Genomic DNA, 18,944 nt, shown 5'->3' on the forward strand with positions numbered 1-18,944 from the left:
TTACCTTAAATGCTGCTCCCTGATAATGAGATTGATGACTACCTTATATGCCATCCTAGAGCCTTCATCCAGTGGCTGATGGAATCAGAGGCAGACATCTACAGCTAAACACTGAACTGAACTCTTGGAATCCAGTGATAGAGAGGGAGGAGTGATGGGCAAAGGGGTCAAGACCGGGCTGGTGAAACCCACAGAGACAGCTGACCTTAACAAGGGGCTGCTTATGGACCCCAGACTGATGACAGGGAGGCCAGCATGGGACTCATCCATACCCTCTGAACATGGATGTCAGTGAGGAGGCCTAGGCAATCTACAGGGCCTCTGGTAGTAGATCAGTATTTATCCCTGGCATACGAATGAACTTTGGAAGCCCATTCCACATGGAAGGATGCTCTCTCAGCCTGGACACATGGGGGAGGGCCTAGGTCCTGCCCCAGATGATATAACAGACTTTGGGGATCCCCCATGGAAGGCCTCACACTTTGGGGAGGGGAGTTAGTGAGGGGTGGAGGAGGAGGGGAGCTGGGATTGACATGTGAAACAGGCTTGTTTGTAATTTACATAAAAATAAATTAAAAAAAGAAAAAAATGAGGAACATTCAAATGAGACATGATGGAAACAGCATCAAAACTATAGGGCTAGAGTAATGCAGCCTTCCATAACAATGTGTGTAGGAGTGAACCCCACAAAGCTATCCGCCCAACAGGGGTCAAGGTAGAGATAAAAGGAAGTGAAAGGAAAAGGGGCTTCCTTTTTCTCCTGGAAGCCAGCCAGGCTTCTAACTCCTGGTCTGTGCGACTCTCTCTCTCTCTCTCTCTCTCTCTCTCTCTCTCTCTCTCTCTCTCTCTCTCTCTCTCCCTCTCTCTCTGGTAAATAAATATATTGTTTTCCCTATATAGCTTCGAATATCGTTATAAATGTGTTTTTCCACACATGATGTTATAAGAAGACATTGTTTTTGCTGTCTTGATACTTGTTTATTCTTTTATTCACTTATCACAGTAAAGGCTTACATGTGTGCTACAATGTATGTTACTATATACTTCCTTTAAAGTGTCTTTTCTAATGAGAATTAATACAGGTGCTAAGTTGAAGACACAGTCCAGGTGTGACTGGCATCTTACAGAGGAAGCCTTTGATTCCAAAGTAATAAATAATGTCCTGAACATCACTGTTGGTGCTCTTTTTTAGCATGGGTCCGTCTAAGAAAAATGGTCTCCCAAAGATGAATTTTGGGCTCTTTGCAGCAGGGAGGCCCAGCCTCTGGTGGACAGAGTGTCCAGAATTCAAGCTAGATGCAACGACTGTGTGGACTCTCTTGTGACACATCGAGACAGCTATCCTGTCAGACAGTTTGGCCTCTTGTCTCAGACTGGATCCTCCGTCCAGGATTTCCCGTTAGTAGACAGTTGATTCAGCTCAGCTGTAGTGATCTGAACATAACAGTGTACTGGTCACAGCATCTAGACATACTTGAACTTAAATGCTTTAAAAGTGGATATATTTCAATGAGAGTTATTGAAAAAGTCTTTTTTTTCTGAAACAGCACAATAAGTTTCCCTACTCTGATGATGCCATTTACATTTAATTTCATTTTTTAGTTGGTGGAATTGTATATACTTTTACGTGCAATACAGTTCATTGAAATTTATCTATACTGCGGAATAACTAGATCAAGCCAACTAGCATGCCTCACGTGGTTAACATGAGTCTCCTCTCAGCAGTTTTAAAGAAAATATGACACAGTTATCAACTGTATTCACCATGGCCTAAGAAGATCTTCTGAGGTTACTCCTCCCTTACAATCAAGATTTCATGTGCTTTTTTTAGACACATAAAGCATATTTATGTTCACACATACATGAAATAAAATCTTAGATCAGCAATTCAGTATGTTCATAGTAGTTCATTTGAATGATAGACTTGCGTGGGAGTTTTCAAACTTAAACTTTAAAACATTATTTTGTAGAAGTTTTCTTTGGCAATTTCATGTATGTACATAATACATCTAGGTTGTTCTCAGTCACTCACACGCCTATTTCCCTCCTATCCCCGACAACTCCCCATCCATCACCGAGTAATGACATGCCCAGTCTTGTGTAGGTGTAGTGCAGGCAGCCAAAACTGTGAAAAGGCCATTATTGGGATGGTTGTGTCACGCCAAGTACGGAGTAGTTTGTGGATCCTTTCCCTGGCTTTCCCAAGCCTTCAGGAGGATGGTTCAAATGGCCATTTTTAGAGCTGAGCTCCCAACTGTCATGTATTGCCCACAACTGAGCATCCAGGAATCTCTGGGTTCACCGCAGTTCATTACAAAGGGAAGGTTATTGTTATTATTTTTTTGCTTGGATCCTGGGGGGTCAAAACTCTGTCCTCATGCTCAGCTCCAACTACTCCTATAAATGTTAAAGCAGATGCTCGGGCCTCTAAAATGAACTCCAAGTGGTGGTAAAGAGCTGTGCGGGGAACAAAACTGCTCAGTAAAACTTAAACTGTAATTAATAAAGATAAAGTGCACCCGACTTATATCGTGAACACCTGTAAAATGCAACATGTGAAATTCTACTAAAATCTCCCTTTGCTATCACCGAGTCAAGCCAAAGAAAATGAGCCTCTTGGACATTTAAAAAGTGTTTATAGTAGTCAGTCTTAGTATCTAAACAGTATCTCAATTTGAATAGAGTTTGTAAAATGCTTTGGAACTTTTCTGCCCTGCCTTTGGCATGTGCCACTAATTAGGATCTGTAAGCTTTGAAATACAACATGGTACCTGATTAATATGCATCGTTGTCTTAGTGAGGGTTTCTGTTGCTTTGATGAAACTCCAGGACCAAAATAGCAAGTTGAGGAGGAAAGGGTTTATTCTGCTTATACTTCAACATCGCTGTTCATCACTGAAGGAGTCAGGACAGGAGCTTTTTTTATCATTATTATTATTATTATTTTTGGTTTTACAAGACAGGGTTTCTCTGTATTGTTTTGGAGGCTGTCTGTCTAGCCCGGCCTTGAACTCACAGAGATCTGCCTGCCTCTGCCTCCCGAGTGCTGAGATTAAAGGCGTGCACCACCACTGCCCGGTGAGCTTTTTTATTATTATTTTATCATTTTTAATCATTTTCTTAGCAGAAATCTCTAGAAATGATACAAATGGATATCTTTTTATTGCCAAACAGTTGTCTACATTACATTGTGTGGTCACCAACTCGCCAGTTCAATGCTTCCCTATCAACAATGGCAAAACAGAAGTATCTCAAAATTATTAGATTATTATTATGTTTACCTGTATAATGAGAATACAGGCAGGGTTTGCTGTTATTAATGTAGTTTCATAGGCTAGCATAATGGTTGACACAAAATGATATATTTATTAAGTGAATATTCTTAAGTATGTCAATATGCTAGGGGTTGGTTATTAGATATTAGTCAGATTTAGCTTTTTTGAATTTTGTGCTTTGTGCCTTTACCAATTACCTTTTGATGTCTTAGTGTTTCTTACAATGAAGACAGGATAACTGGTAACATTTGTATACCCGGCCACATAAACACAAATCATGATGCAAAATCAAAGCAATGAAAAATATGCAGGACAGGAACTCAAGCAGGGCAGGATCTGTGAGTCAGGAGAGATGTGGAGGTCATGGGGGGTGCTGCTCACTGACTTCCTCCTCGTCTCGACATGCTTTCTACCCAGGACCACCAGCCCACGATGGGCTGGGCCCTCCCCCATCAATCACTAATTAAGAAAATGCTCTACAGGCTTGCCCACAGCCGTTATGTTATGAAGGCGTTTGTTAATTGAGGCTCCCTCCTCTCAGATGACAACAGTTTGTGTCAAGTTGACATGAATCTAGCCAGCAGAGTACTTTTCATGTTTTGTATGTCCGTAAAGTAATAAAAAACAATGAATAAAAATCCTAGGATATTTTCAATTGTAGTTAAATGGAAAGCTCTTGTTCCTACATTTCTTTTGATTTAAAAATCCATTCCATAGAAGCGTTCTGTTCTCTTTAATGGGGGTTTAAGGCATAAGCAGAGTAAAGAAAATATCGCATAATAAAGTATACAGCACTTCATGCACTTGTGTTTTTGGAACTCTTGTACGTTAAGTGTATTATATTTAAAATGTTAATTTTATCATTACCTTAAAAAATTACCTAACTGTGAACACAAGTGTTCTTTTTTTTTTTTAACTGAACATTGCTTTGTTCCTTTTTTTTTTTAATTCGGGGGAAACCTTTTTACTGCAAAGGTTATTTTTACAAAGTTTTAATTACCTTTATTTATTTGTGTATATGTGTGTGTGTGTGTTGCACACGCTGTGTGTGCCCGCGCAAAGGTCTGTCTGTGGAGGTCGGAGGACAACCCGTAGTAGAAGTCCAAGAGTCTTGAGGGTCAAACTCAGGTCATGGTCAGATAGTCAGTGTTTGTGTCAAGAACCCTTACCCTTCCCTGGCCCTGAGAGAGAGGGGGGAGGGGGAGGGGGAGGGAGAGAGAGGGGAGGGGGAGGGGGAGAGAGAAGAGAGAGAGAGAGAGAGAGAGAGAGAGAGAGAGAGAGAGAGAGAGAGAGAGAGAGAGAGAGAGAGAGAGAGAGAGAGAGAGAGAGAGAGAGAGAGAGAGAGAGGAGAGGAGAGAGAAACAGAAAATGGGCGCACCTCATCTTTTATTAACTAGCTGAGAGTTTTCTTCCATCGACCCTCCCCCGCTCTTTCCTTTCACCAGGCTGAATTAAACGAGCCAGTTGACCCGTTCACTAGGTACAGCACAAAAGTTGTACCAAACCTCGGAGAAGAAGTTTTCTCGAAGTACGTCGGGTGGAGAGTCGCCAGCACACTCTCCAAGCTCTTCTTCCCCTCCCTGGACGCTGCCCGAGTGCTGTCCTCAAAGAGGCCCGCAGAGGTCGGTCGGCCAAGGAAACACACAGCCCAGACACAGGCGCCCGCCCGCAAGAGAGTCCTTCGCTTTTGTGTAAAGTAAGTGAACCGTGCTGTGTTACCACCTCAGCGGCAGCTCACTGTTAGAGAACCTGTGGTCAGGTGGAATCTTTCCTAACTCGGCTTCTCCTTCTCAGTTCCCGGGGCAGCCGCGTCCTGAGGGTCTCATCCTCCAGGAGGCTCTTCTTGAGAAAACTGCAGCCTTCTCAGGAGTGATCTCCTCTGTTTGCAATAGATAGTGGCCCATGATGCCAAACCCTGTCAATGTGATTCTTGTGTAGGAAGAATACAAGTAAAAAAACGAGAACACACCCAGTGTTCAAAAGACTTAAGGCTTCTATTTTAGACATATTTGGATGTATATGTGTATATGTTGAATGTGCATTAAATACAGGTGGTCTAATAGTCTTCAACAACATTCATCTGAGAAGTTGTAAGTATAAGGATAATAATTATGGGTTATGCTTTAAACACTTGCAGACGTCTTTTAAATCTACTCCCAATGTCTTGGGAAAGGGAAGAACTGGGATACATTGATATAGGGAAACGATTTTCCATATGTATTTGCCATGTCTTCAATGAGAGGTATCTTCAGGGTCTCAAGCTACTTATGATAAATGTACCTTAGATATTTTCTCTACTCCTCTTCTGGTGTACTGAAAAAAACACGAAGAATCTCATTGTGGATTTATACGATGGGCTATGATTTACATTGTTAAACTCCTGTAAAGCTTTATTCGAGAGAGGAAGAGTTTATTTATTCTTCAGCCCAGCTCATTGAAAGAATACATTATATTACATATTTTTACTATTAATTTTGACAATGTCACACAGAACTCATACGTATAAATTTTTTAACAGTTTCTTTGATGTTTTAGTTGAGCAGGGTATTTGTGGAAGCCTGATAATTGTTAGATCGAACTTTGAACTTTGATACCTGACACAGCTGGTTATTTAAACATCATACCTGCTGTCTCTTCTCCATGTTTTGGAAATTATTCTTGATAGGCTTTATTTTGAGTCATTTCCCTATGTGTCCTGATCTGAACACAGTGAATAAGTTTAGCTGGTCTAAATTGCTGCTGATAATGTATCTATAAATTTAGATTTAATTATGCATTTTATTCCCATTACTGCAAATGACTTTTCTTAAGTATTTATCTTAATTTATTACTTGACTAAAACATTACTGATTTTTTAATGTCTACTGAATATTTAAAAAAATACAGAGTTGCCTCTACAAAAAGGAAGTACCTGAATGCACATAGGATTATGGATTGAAAATGGCACTCTTTTGTGATCTTTAGTAATATTTGAACTTACATATATATTTCTCTGGATAAGTTCATTGCTAAATATTTCATCTGTGCAGTTTTTAATATAACATTTTCTCCATATTTAGCCTCTATAGTTGTTCCTCATGTGTTCCAGGCTGTGATGTTGTGTAGACTGATTGGCAGAGACTCTTAGTAATTCCTTTAGAGAGTGGCTTTCTAGCTACACAGTTTTATCAAGTACAAAGGGTTGAGTTTTCCTTCTTGGTTTTTATGCTTTAATTTCCTTTCCTTTCCCTTACATGCTGTAGTGTCAGCATATCTCTGTAAATTGATTAACATCCTGAATGTGGGCCTTTCTTTCTCCTTATTCCTACTCAGAATTGTTCTTTGTTTTCACATTACTTGTGACGCTGGCTTTAAGACTCTATTTTTTCCCACTGATTAGTTTTGTTTGTAAAAATATGTTTGGTCTGCTTATTTAAGTAGTGTGGATGGGATAGAAAAGGACCTGAGATGCAAGAAATCAGCATTAATAAAGGTATCTACTTATCTGTTTATCATCTATCTACCTATAGGCAGACCCATCTGTCTATAGGTAGATCTATCGTCCATCTATCTATCTATCTATCTATCTATCTATCTATCTATCTATCTATGGATCATCTATCTATATCTATCATCTATATCTACGTCTATCTATCTACCATCTATCTATATGTACATCTATCTATCTATCTATCTATCTATCTATCTATCTATCATCTCTATCTATCTAACTATCTTCTATCTATATCTATCTATCTATCAATCACCTATCTATATGTACATCTATTTATCATATCTATCTATCTATCTTTGTATCTATCTATCATCTACCTAACAGAATAGCTATTAGGTAGCAAACTGTCACACGAAGCAAAATGTGTAATACTAAAAGGACCAATCCATGAGAAAAATCTAGATTTTATAAATGCATATGCACTCGATATTAGTTATAAATATATGAAGACAACATTGATGAACCTGATGACAGAAAATGACAGAAAAATAATAGTAATAGATATTTCAATAGCATTCAGCAGTAGGCATAAGAGTCTGATAGATCAATATCAAAAAACTGGGTTTGAATAATACTAGATCAGATATGTCCAACAGATACACTGTACCCAACAATAGTATAATTTAGTTTCTTTTCAAGTGTCATAGAAACTTTTCTGTGTGTAGGACCCCACAAAGCTATCTGCCCATCAGGGCGGGGACAAGTAAATTAGCACAGGTAGAGATAAAAGGAAGTGAAAGGAAAAGGACCTCCCCCTTTTTTTTTTCTCCTGGAAGCCAGGCAGGCTTCTAACTCCTGGTCTGTGCGACTCTCTCTCTCTGGGAAATAAATATATTGTTTTCCATATATAGCATCGAATATCGTTATATCTGTGTTAATCAGATTAGGTCAAAAATAATCTTTGAAAAAAATCTAAAAAGCTTAAAAAATTGCCAAGTTCCCTCCCAACCTCCAAAACAACAAATTTTGAAATTTCTAAAAGTTTGGGAATTAACGTACTTTTGAGCAACAGTTGGGTGAAAATACAAATAAAATGTAAATTAGCACTTCGATGGAAACAAAACCAAAATACAAGATATTACAAGATATGAGTGGAGGTGGGGGAAGGGAAGTGAAGCCTCAGGGCTGGAAAGGCTTGGAGAGGGAGCTGGGGTGAGAGGAGCAGGGAGGAGTCATAGGCACCTAGTGAGCTTGGTCTGGGGGCAAGCATGTACTTTGATATGCCAATGGGCACCTCAGCCAATTGTCCTCATTTTCTTGGGGACCAGACAGTAGGTGAAGATGGTTGCTTCAGCACAACAGAGCACTCTGATTTCAGTGTGAAAATATTGGGAGCCTCCATGCTGAAGCATCATTTGCTGTGGATAATGACTTAAAACAGGTATTTCCACCTCTATGTTTAGCACAAAAACTGAAGACAGACTTGTGGCTTTGGCTTATAAATTATTCAAAATTTCCATCTTTTATACATTAATAAACACATTTTATTTCAGTGATTTATAGAATCTATTTCTCATGTAATTTCTCAAAAGGAAATTGATCATTTTGGTTCTACATGTTAAACTGGGGGGCGGTGGTGGTTCTTCTAACTTAGTGGAACATATCAGTGTTTGTATTTTTGCTTTGTTTGCCCCTTAGCATTCTTTTTAAAATGGAAAAATATCATTATGGCTCTTTGCTGTTTCATAAAAAATGCAGACAGAAACCCTTCCACTTCAAAGTACAGTGTTTTCCCTTTTCTCTCCTTGCCAATAGAAATATCTTAAGTTTACCTTAAGGCTGAACATTTATAACCCCGAATCTAAGTTTAAAAAAGAAACTTTCATTTCTTACCTTTCATATTTTGTGTCTGAGTTTCTAAAATGCACATTTTCTGTGCTTACACCTTGAACCTGAAAATTCATAATTTCTGTTATAAATAAAATAAGAAGATAGTAACTTAAAAAATTATCATTAATAATGCTTAGTTGCCCAAAGTGTAGCGTGAAGACTTTGTTTGTCAGCAGACAGAAAGACAAAATCCATGATTGTCTGATGAGAGCAAGCTTTATTTAATATTGACCAGGAGAGTGGACTCTAGTCAAGTTCATACCTGGGAATCCCAGAGAATTAAGGTTAGTCAGGTACTTACAAAAGCAAGCCCACAAGACTACACACTTCCCGTTATGAACTGTACACATCCCATTGTGCTGTGGGACATCAAAACTTGTTCCTCCTGTCTGACTGTGCGTGGGTGTCCGTTAGCCAGCTTTCCTTCGCCCTTCCCCCCATGCTTCCTCACCTTAAATCATCACCCTTCTGCACTCGGATAAAATAATGTCAGTTTAGGATCATGTATCCCCTCCCATTTACCCGTTTCCCTGGGAATGAGCTCCTTCTTCATGGTAAATAGTCTCCTACTGTACAGAGACCACGTTTTTCCTCATCTATTCATGTGTGCACGCCGGAGTTGATTCTGCAATGTCTTTGCTAATGTGAATAGTACTATAGTACACTTCATAGTTTGGATTCACATCTAGAAGTGATGGTCGAGCCGGACCGTCGCTTTTTAAGCGTTTGAAGCGCTTACTTCCACGCGGTCCTCCCTGGCGGCGCTGTTCGCATTTCTACAAGCAGTGGGAGAGTTCGCTTTTCTCCACCCTGGTCGGCACTTGATGGTCTTTGCCTTCATGACAGCGGCTCTCGTGGAGTGAGGCGGCATCTTCACTGGGTTTGCTTCGGTTTCTCCTGTGGCTAATGATGCCGTGTGTGTTTAGGAACCCGTGGGCCATTTGTGTCTCACCTCCTGCGCGGTGTCTGTCTGGGCCATCAGTACATTTTAGTTAGATTGCTTGCTTCTTTGGGGGAAAAAGTTTCCTTTTAAGTCCTTTACATCGTTCTGAGCATTAATCCTTTATCAGGTGAACAGTCTGCAAATACTCCCTGCTTCTGTCTTCTGCTCATGTCTCTTGCGTGGGAAAACGCCTCAGTTTGATGAAGTCTGATTCACCTGATTTCTGCCTCGTTGTCTGTGCTTTGAGGGTCAAATCCAGAGGACCATCGCCAACACCATTTGTCTTACAGTGCTTTTCTGGATTTGTTGCTCTGCTTTCACAGTCGCAGGCACTGCATCCTGTCTCTCACGCACGCATTTACTTTTGAGCAGGAGGGTCAGGCTTCCGTCCTGTTGACGCCGGGCTGCAGTCTTCCCAGCAAGAGTCTGTCTTTCTCCCAGTACGTTGTTTTGAGCATCTTGGTCATCAAGCAGCCATTTGTAGATTCTTGAGGTTATCTCTAGGCTCTGTGTTTTCTTCGGTTACTCTGAGTATCCACTTTTCTGCCAATACTATAATCGTTGGTTAAAATGACTAAAAGTAAATTTAAAAATGGAACAAAAGCAAAGCATAGGAAGGCACTCTTTTTAAAAAATGACATTGTTATTTTATGTGTGTGTTTATGACTGTGTGTGTCTGCACCACATGTGTGCAGGATCCTCTAAGAAGACGGCAGAGGGCGTCCACTTCCCTGGAACTGGAGCTACAGGTAGTTGAAAACCATGTGTTATGGGTGCTGGAAACTAAATCCATGTCTTCTACAAGAGTAGGAGGTACTCACCACCACTTAGCCATTCTCCAGCCCTAGAACTAGATATTCATAAAGTGTTGGTAGGATAGTAGAGCACACCATATATACTATGATTGTCTGTCTGTCTGTCTGTCTTAGTTTGCTTCTGTTGCTATGATAAAACACCAACCATAAGCAGCTTTGGGGAAGAAAGGGCTTATTTGGTTCATCAAGTTAGTCAAGGCAGGAACCTAAAGGAAGAAACGGAAGAGATGCTGCCCACTGACTTGCTCAGCTTGTGTAACCTAGGACCACTTGCCTAGGGATAGTAACACCCACAGTGAGACCCGCCCTTATCAATCGGTCAAGAAGTCATCCCATAGATATGCTCACAGCCAGCATGATGAGGGCAATTCTGCAGCTGAGGCTTCGTCTTTCTAGACAATTCTAGTTTCTGTCAAATTGACAAAAACCAACCAGCATATACACATATAAATTAATTTATGAATCAGGCATCACAGTAAGATATTAAAACAATAAAATAATTATAATGATATTCTGTTATCATAATCACTTAAGAAGCTCGAGAGATAACTCAGTGTCTCTTTTTTTGCAGAGGACCTGGGTTTGGTTCCCAGCACCCACACAGTGGTTCACAGCCGTCCTTAACTCCAGTTGTAGCGTGATCTGATGCCCTCTTCTGACCTCAGTGGGCACTAGGCATGTACATGCTGTACATACAGATATGTTTGTTGATCAAACACTCATACCCAGAAAATTACATAAATATTTAAAAAGTAATAATTACTTAAAACCTTAAAATCGTTGATGGTCACACATTGCATCAGTTATGTTTTCTGACAGCTTCTTTCTGATTGGTGCTAGTCAGTTAGCCAACTTCTCTGAGCCTTAGGGGCTTAACCTGTAAAAGAAATGTATGATGAAGTCAGATTGGTTCTGAAAGAAGAATGTAAGCCAAGTGCCCAGATGTGTTAGCTCCATATCTTCTTCTTCAGTCATTAATAGATTTTCTTAATGTTTTTGCTGGGAGTCTCTAGATAACACACAGTGTTATGATGGTTTTGTTTTTATAAATTATGTTCCTCTTGCTACTGTCTGGTTAAAAAGCAGCTTGTATCTAGTTTTCATCACATTGTATGAGTGTGTGTGTGTGTGTGTGGGGTGCACGTGTGTGTGCTTTCACAGCGGTATCAGGTAGAATTCTCTACAGGAACCAGACCAATAGACCACATATATAGTAGGGGAGACTCGGTAGCATGGCTTACATGGTAAGGGCTAGGTAGTTCAACAGTGGGCATCTGTACACTGGAGAGGTTGAAAACTCTTAACTCCGTGGAGTCAAATGCTTCAACAATCTCAGCCCAGCACTGAAAGCCTGGAAGATTCATGAAGAGTCTCTTGTTTTCAGTTACTGCAGTGCTGAAGAAGCTGGAAGCCATCAGAGGACGGAAGCAGCAGCAGCAGACACCCTCACGGAAGTCAGTGCAGACAAGTGAACAGCATGGCTTTCTGCTCAGATCTCTGTATCTGGGCCAAGCACCGAAAGGGGTCCACACTCTGATAGAGGGTCTTCCTGTATCTGGTAATCCTTCCTGGAAATGTTCACAGACCTGCCCAGGAGCATTCTCTTAGTTAATCCCAGAGCCTACCAAAATAATACTGGATATTAGCCACAGTGGTTCTGCTGAGCAGACCTATTACGGGAAAAGAAGATGGAGACGTCAGTAGCCACCATTGCTGGTCGCTGGCGCTGTCTGGAGGGAAATAAAGAACATGCAGCGTTTCTTCGGAGAATGGTTTTTACTTCTTCATCTCCTATGAAATATTTGAGTAATAAGAAACCAATTATTATTTCACATTAATCACGTGAAGTGTTAAAAACTTCTGGAGGCTTGGAGTACAATAATTCTTCAGCATACTGTTCTTTTTAGCCCTCTTTGGATACATTCCAGTAATCGGGATCTTTTTGCAGACTTTAAAAAATTTTTTGTGGCGGCCAGGAGAGGGCGCCAAATCCCCTGGAGCTGGAGCTACAGATGCCGGTGAGTCACCCAACCGCGGTGCTGAAACCTTGGGTCCTCTGGGAGAGCAGCAAGTGCTCCTAACCGCTGAGCCGTCTCTCCAGTCTATGACTGTGCTCTTTTATCTTCACCTCACACACTTATCTGTGTGGCGTGGACCAGAGACTTGACTAGTGACACTGAACATCTTTCTATACCCACGCTGGCCATTTGAATGACTTGTCAGAAGAATGTCTTTAGATTGTCTTTGCCAATGATAAAGTTTGCTTCAGTTTGCAAGAAATGCTTTGTTGCTGGATTGTAGGAGTTCCTTACATAGTTTGGGTATTAACCCTTTACTTCTTTGTTTTTGAGACTATAATCTGATTACAACATTTATCTCTTTCTTCCTCCAAGCCTCCCATACTATCCTCCCTACTCTCCTTCAAATCCATGGCCTTTTAAAAAATTTAGTTGTTACTACATGCATATGTATTTGTATATACATATATTTTCCTCAACACAACATGTTGAGTCCATATAATGTTACATGTATGTATATTTTCAAGGCTGACCCTTTGGCACCGGACAAACAACTGGTGTGTTCTTCCCTAAGAGGACACCTCTACTGCTCCCAGGTTTTCTCAGTTGCCTATAGTTCTTTGTGTAAGGTACCAATCCATTATAACATGTACAGTTGTCTCCCACCACACGGGTTGACTTTGTTTTTTTGTTTTCTCTGTAGTTCTGCAGATTGATATAGCACTAATTCTTTATTTTATCCTGTTGATATTAAAGAGCTATGAGGCGAAACCCAGTGGATAAAAACTGCTCTCTTTGTCCATTTTCGTTGCACATGTCAACATTACCCACGATCTTGTCTTGAAGGTGATCCTCCCTGTCTTTGTTACAGACACGATCCGTCCCTGTTTGAATTTCTGGAACAGAGCCTTGATCTCAGCAGGAACTTTTGTTTTGCATCAGTGGGATCATGATATACTTTAGTTTCCACTTTTTATCATAGACGTCTGCCTTCAAAACAACTAGCACCCCACGAACTCATCATTAAAGGTGGCATGATGTGTTGTAGGATTTCCAGTGCGACACAAGTATTAAAATGATATCAGTGAGACAGAAAGCATTCCACATTTTAAATGCAGATTAACTAGAATCAAAATGACAACAAAATTATGTGACAGAAAACAAAATCCACATGTTTTGTTCTGTGTTTTATTTCTCATATGCTCTTTGAGCTGTCAAAAAAAGGGCAGTATTCATTTTGTTGTAAAATGTTTCTATAGTAGTTGACAAGCATTTATTACCTGCTTGGTTAGGATGAAAGCTTGGATATGACAGTAATCAAATTTTTACCATTGCTCCACTTTCTGAGCTCTCAGAAAACATGAAGCCAACAATTTACAGGAGTCAATCTCTTCTCCTTCGTTTAAATGCCTGATAGAGTCATGGAGTCAATCTCTTCTCCTTCGTTTAAATGCCTGATAGAGTCAGGTATTTGATATGAGGGCAAACTGAGTAAGACCCTGCCTACCTTCCAGGGTAGATGAGGCTTAGTGAACCTAGATTTACCACAGAAGACACTTTCTGCAGATGGCAAGCAGAAAACAGAACTCTCATGAGGAGTTGTAGTCCTTTACAAGCACCAGTTGAATACCTCTATAGACAGGCATCGTGTGCAGCGCCACATAATAAGGAAACGTACCACAGAGTTAAGAGAAAATAAGCCATAGCCAGGGGTATGTCCGCCAGCCTCTCATCTAGATCAGCATTTGTGTTTCCAGTATTATCTTCCCAGGAGATTTTATTCAAAACGGTGTGCTCAAATAGCTCACTTTACACATACTTCTTCAATTGTCATTTAATGGATGCCCCAGATAAAATAAGTAATAGCATAGCCATATTTCTTTCCCAAGGGAACCAAAATCAAATTTATAAGGTAGATATCGATTAAAACCAGACATGTGAAACCAAGCATGTATGCTCAATGTCTGAAATAATGAATGTGATGAAAGAGAGTTCCTGGTACCCCATGATGTTCCAGAGGGATAGGAGTGTTTTTGAAGGCTTATGAGAGCCTTCACTGGGGTAATGAGGGGCAGTCTCAGGATGCAGTCACTATGGCAAGCAGAGGAGAGAGAACAGGGAAGTCCCAATGGTGAAAAGGGTGATAAAACACTTAAATAAATGAAAGAGTGATAATGTCGGTTCATGTGTCACAGGATAAAGGGGTTCAAGAACTAGTAAAGAGGGAGAGAGGTGAGAGCAGAGGGGAGAAGGAGAGGTGAGAATGTGTTTCTGACATGTCCTAAGGTAATAAGTATTGTAGTTAGGGGATTCTGGGCAAGTTAATATCTCTAAACATGCATGTGTCTTACACAAGGCAATGATAATATTTTTATTGTTGAGAACTCTTAAGAAATTATGAAGTAATTAATTATAAGGTGTTTATTATACACTACTGGATATATACATTTATGAGGTTTTATATGTATGTGTTATATGGAATTACTTTGTAGAAGAGAGATTTGTATAACAAAAAAAGTGATTATGGTCACACCTGGGATTGTGCATAATTGATTCTATAAACAATGTGAACATATACATTTCACTGGTCAAAACAGAGGAAGGAGGCAGAAAGATTTTGATATTTAAAGAAAAAGTAGCCGGGTGTTGGTGGCGCACGCCTTTAATCCCAGCACTCGGGAGGCAGAGGTATGCGGATCTCTGTGAGTTCGAGGCTGGGCTGGACCGATAGCCTCCAAAACAATACAGAGAAACCCTGTCTCGAAAAAAACAACAACAACAAAAGTAACAGATGTGTATGTATGTGTGTGTGTGTGAGAGAGAGAGAGAGAGACAGAGAGACAGAGAGAGACAGAGAGAGACAGAGAGAGAGACAGAGAGAGAGAGAATATTATAGCAACCAGTCCAAAGGGGCTCCAGTCAAAGAGGGAAGGAAGACAGTGAGGTGTGACTGGGGCAGAGAAGACAGAAGTTTGCTTTGGAACATGCTGAAGGAAGTGCTTTCTTTCTTTCTTTCTTTCTTTCTTTCTTTCTTTCTTTCTTTCTTTCTTTTTTACATTTTCTCAGTAGAAGTGTCAAGTGGGCAGTGAATTTCACAGTTCTGCAGTGCAGGAAGGAAGTGTGGGCTGTGAATGAAGTGGTGGTTGAAGGCATGGGCGGAAGGAACGTTGCCTTGGCAGAAAGCACTGGGTAGGGTGGACAGCAGGGATAGGATGGGATTTTGAGGAATGCTACCTTTCAGTGTCTGGAAGAAGGACTATGATATAAAATGGTGAACCACACCTTAGAAAGAGCAGAGACTGGGAGAAAAATCCATGGAAACTTATAAAAATCTGAAGGAAAAAGCACAGAAGCCCATGATTACCTTAAGCACAGTACTGATTAAAATATCCAAGACCACCCAGGCGGTGACAGAATCTTCCTCCTCAACACCTCTGGGCAGCACCTTCTGTTCAGTGAGTGCAGGGGGCATCATGGAGTCATTGGAATCTCAGGCATATATACTCCCCAAGAAGCGATGTGTCTGCTTCATGAGAAGATTTCCACACTGAGAACATTGAGAGGGAAGCAGGTAGACTAATCGCAGATCATCACCACTCCCTAAGCCCCCAGTCTTATCATAGGTCTGCATCAGATCACCTGCTGAGGCCACCTTCCTCCCCCTACCCTCATCACCAGGGGACCCAGATCTTCTTTTCCAAACTTCCCTCTTTTCTCTCATGTGTACTTTCCACCGAGGCACAACTCTAGGCATGTTTCTACACTGGGAACAGGAAATACATTGTAGACGATGTTCCTTTCTCAATTCCTACCATCTCTTGAAGTTGCCGATCTTAGTAACATCATCAACAAACTGCTGGAGGCCAAACATGAGCTCCACAAATATGTCAAGCTCAATTTCCTTATCAGTTTCTCCCAATGACCTTGGTCAAACTCATGGAAGTGGAAGACATCTCTTCGGAAGAGGTTGTTGAACTAGAATACATGGCAAAATGGATGTATTGCACCTCAACCAGAGCAATTCATGTTCCAGGGTGGCTGGATCAGCTCCATTAAAGGGGCAAAGAATAGGACCCTGTCTGGTTCTTATGATAAGACGTCTCAGATCTGGTCCTTGGAAGGAAAGTCAATAATGGCAACTGTATGACCTACAAATGTTGTGGGGGATGTGACTTGGGTGAAAAAGGACAGTTTGTCCTGCTTATTACTGGGTACCTCAGTGGGTCTTATGGGAATGGAATGTAGAGGGGAACAAAGGGCAAGCCCCACACCATTGCCGAAGTCATGCTGAGAGTATGGATTCCATAGCTGCCTGAAATTCAGGAACTAAATTTTGGAGTGGCTCTTGGGATAAGATGCTAAAGATCTGGTCTACAGTCACTGCCGATGAAGAAGACGAAATGGAAGAATCCACAAATCGGCCAAGAAAGAAGCAACACAGAGAAATTGGGGCTAGCGAGCACTCCCTTGGTGACCTTCTCTGGCCACACAGAAACAATCTGCTCAGTTCTTTGGTCAGATACTGAAGAAATCTGCAGTGCATCTTGGGATCACACAGAGTGTGGGATGTTGAGTCTGGTTGTCATTAGTCAACTTTGACAGGAAATAAAGTGTAGTCCCTATTCTCCCCTTTGTAAACGTTTGGCACCTGGCAGCACAGATAGGCACTTCAGACTGTGGGGTCCCTGAACTAAAGATGGCTCTTTTGTGTCACTTCCCTCACCCCACATATGGGCTGGGTAACATCAGTAGTCTCCTACCATGAACAGCTGACTTCAGACTCTAGATAACGTTGTCAAGTTGCGGGATACAAGAAGCTTTTAAGGCTGTGAAGAGACACCATGACCATGGCAACTCTTACAAAGGAAAGCATTTAATTGGGGCTGGCTTACCGTTTCAGAGGTTTAGTCCATTATCAGGAAGCATGGTGACATGAAGACAGACATGGCGCCAGGGAAGGAGCTGGCAATTCTACATACAGATTGGCAGGGAACATGAAGATAGAGAGACACTCGGTGTCTTGGCTAAGATTTCTTTCTCTGTGAAGAGACACCATGACCATGGCAACTCTTTTTTTTTTTTTTTGGTTTTTACGAGACAGGGTTTCTCTGTATTGTTTGGAGGCTGTCGGTCCAGCCCAGCCTCGAACTCACAGAGATCCGCCTGCCTCTGCCTCCCGAGTGCTGGGATTAAAGGCATGCACCACCACCGCCCAGCCGACCATGGCAACTCTTAAAAAGGAAACAATGAATTGGGCTGGCTTACAGTTTCAGAGGTTTAGTCCATTATCACCCTGGTGGGGAACTTGGCGGTATGCAGGCAGACGTGGTGCTGGCTATGTCTTGATCAGAAGGCAACGGGAAATGGACTGTGACACTGAGTGAAGCTTAAGTGAAAGAGACTCCAAAGCCCGCCTCCACAGTGACAAGCTTCCTCCAACAAAGCCACACCTACTCCAACAAGGTCACACCTCCCAATCTCTCTGAAGGAGCACCATTCCCTAATGACCAAGTATTCAAACGTATGTACCCTGCTCAAACCACCAGAGGGGCCTCTGGGCCCTGTGTCTGAAGTATATGATGTCTTCAACAGTAGGGACTTTCAACTCTGGGGGTCAACTGAGGGCAACTGTAGCATCCTATAATACACCGGGAGACTTGTGTACAACCCTGACTGACAGCTCAAAGGAGGGCTTTCATACCTTGTGTCGGGACTTTCAAGATTGTCCTTGTGTCTTGGGGGAGCATTGTCAGCCCAGATGGGAAATTTCCATTTAAGGTAGTGTGTGTGTGTGTGTGTGTGTGTGTGTGTGTGTGTGTGTGTATTTATACACAAATCTATACATATTTTTGGCATTCTTAGGTGGATAGTTAGTAGTATGATTTTTCAGGAGTTTTCAGACATTCTTGCCGTTATTTTACCCTCCTCCCTCAGTCTGTGCTTTTTTCCTCCCTCTTCCTAACTAGAGCCCCCCCTTTCCCCATTTACTCTGCAGATCAGCTGTGCCCTGCTATTCCCTTTTCTGTTGTTCTCCCTGCAATGTCCCCTGGCACTTTGCTGGTTTGTATAGTCACTGCAGGCTGTGTACTCACACAGAGAGCTTTGGGGCCGGGGATTCCAAGTGAGAGAGAGCTTGTGACAGTTGTCTTGTGGGTTGTCTCACTTAGTGTCATCTTTTCTAGTTCCATCCATTTACCTGCAAGGTTCATGATTCTCTCTCTCTCTCTCTCTCTCCCTCTCTCTCTCTCTCTCTCTCTCTCTCTGACACACACACACACACACACACACTTTCCTTCAGAAGACAGTATCTCACTATGTAGCCCTGGCTGTCCTTGAACTCAGTATGCAGACCAGGATGTTCTTGAACTCACAGTGATCCACCTACCTCTGCCCCCTGAGTTCTGGGACTAAAGGCAAGCGCCACCACCCCTGGCATGATTTCATTGTTCTTTTAAGTTTAATAGTATCCCATAGTGATTACGTATAAGATTTGTTAATTACATGTGCCATTAAGAACATCAGTGTGTCTCTTCTCTTAATTGTTTCGGTAGAAATGCCACAGAGCCACGT

General features: G+C 41.5%; 1 protein-coding gene and 1 pseudogene across 4 annotated transcripts in view; both read left to right on the forward strand.

The window, feature by feature from the left end:
- Tmem232 (transmembrane protein 232) overlaps nt 1-18,944 on the forward strand; it is a 239,260-nt gene that overhangs the window by 127,339 nt on the left and 92,977 nt on the right. For all 4 annotated transcript variants that reach the window (XM_021231245.2, XM_040752937.1, XM_040752938.1 and 1 more), the window contains one exon: nt 4,721-4,971. In XM_021231245.2, the coding sequence (XP_021086904.1) occupies nt 4,721-4,971 (251 nt within the window). The remainder of the gene's footprint in view (nt 1-4,720; nt 4,972-18,944) is intronic.
- On the forward strand, nt 12,369-17,198 carry LOC106021683 (annotated as a pseudogene).

Source organism: Mesocricetus auratus, unplaced genomic scaffold (assembly GCF_017639785.1).
Source record: "Mesocricetus auratus isolate SY011 unplaced genomic scaffold, BCM_Maur_2.0 Super-Scaffold_100010, whole genome shotgun sequence".
NCBI lineage: Eukaryota > Metazoa > Chordata > Mammalia > Rodentia > Cricetidae > Mesocricetus > Mesocricetus auratus.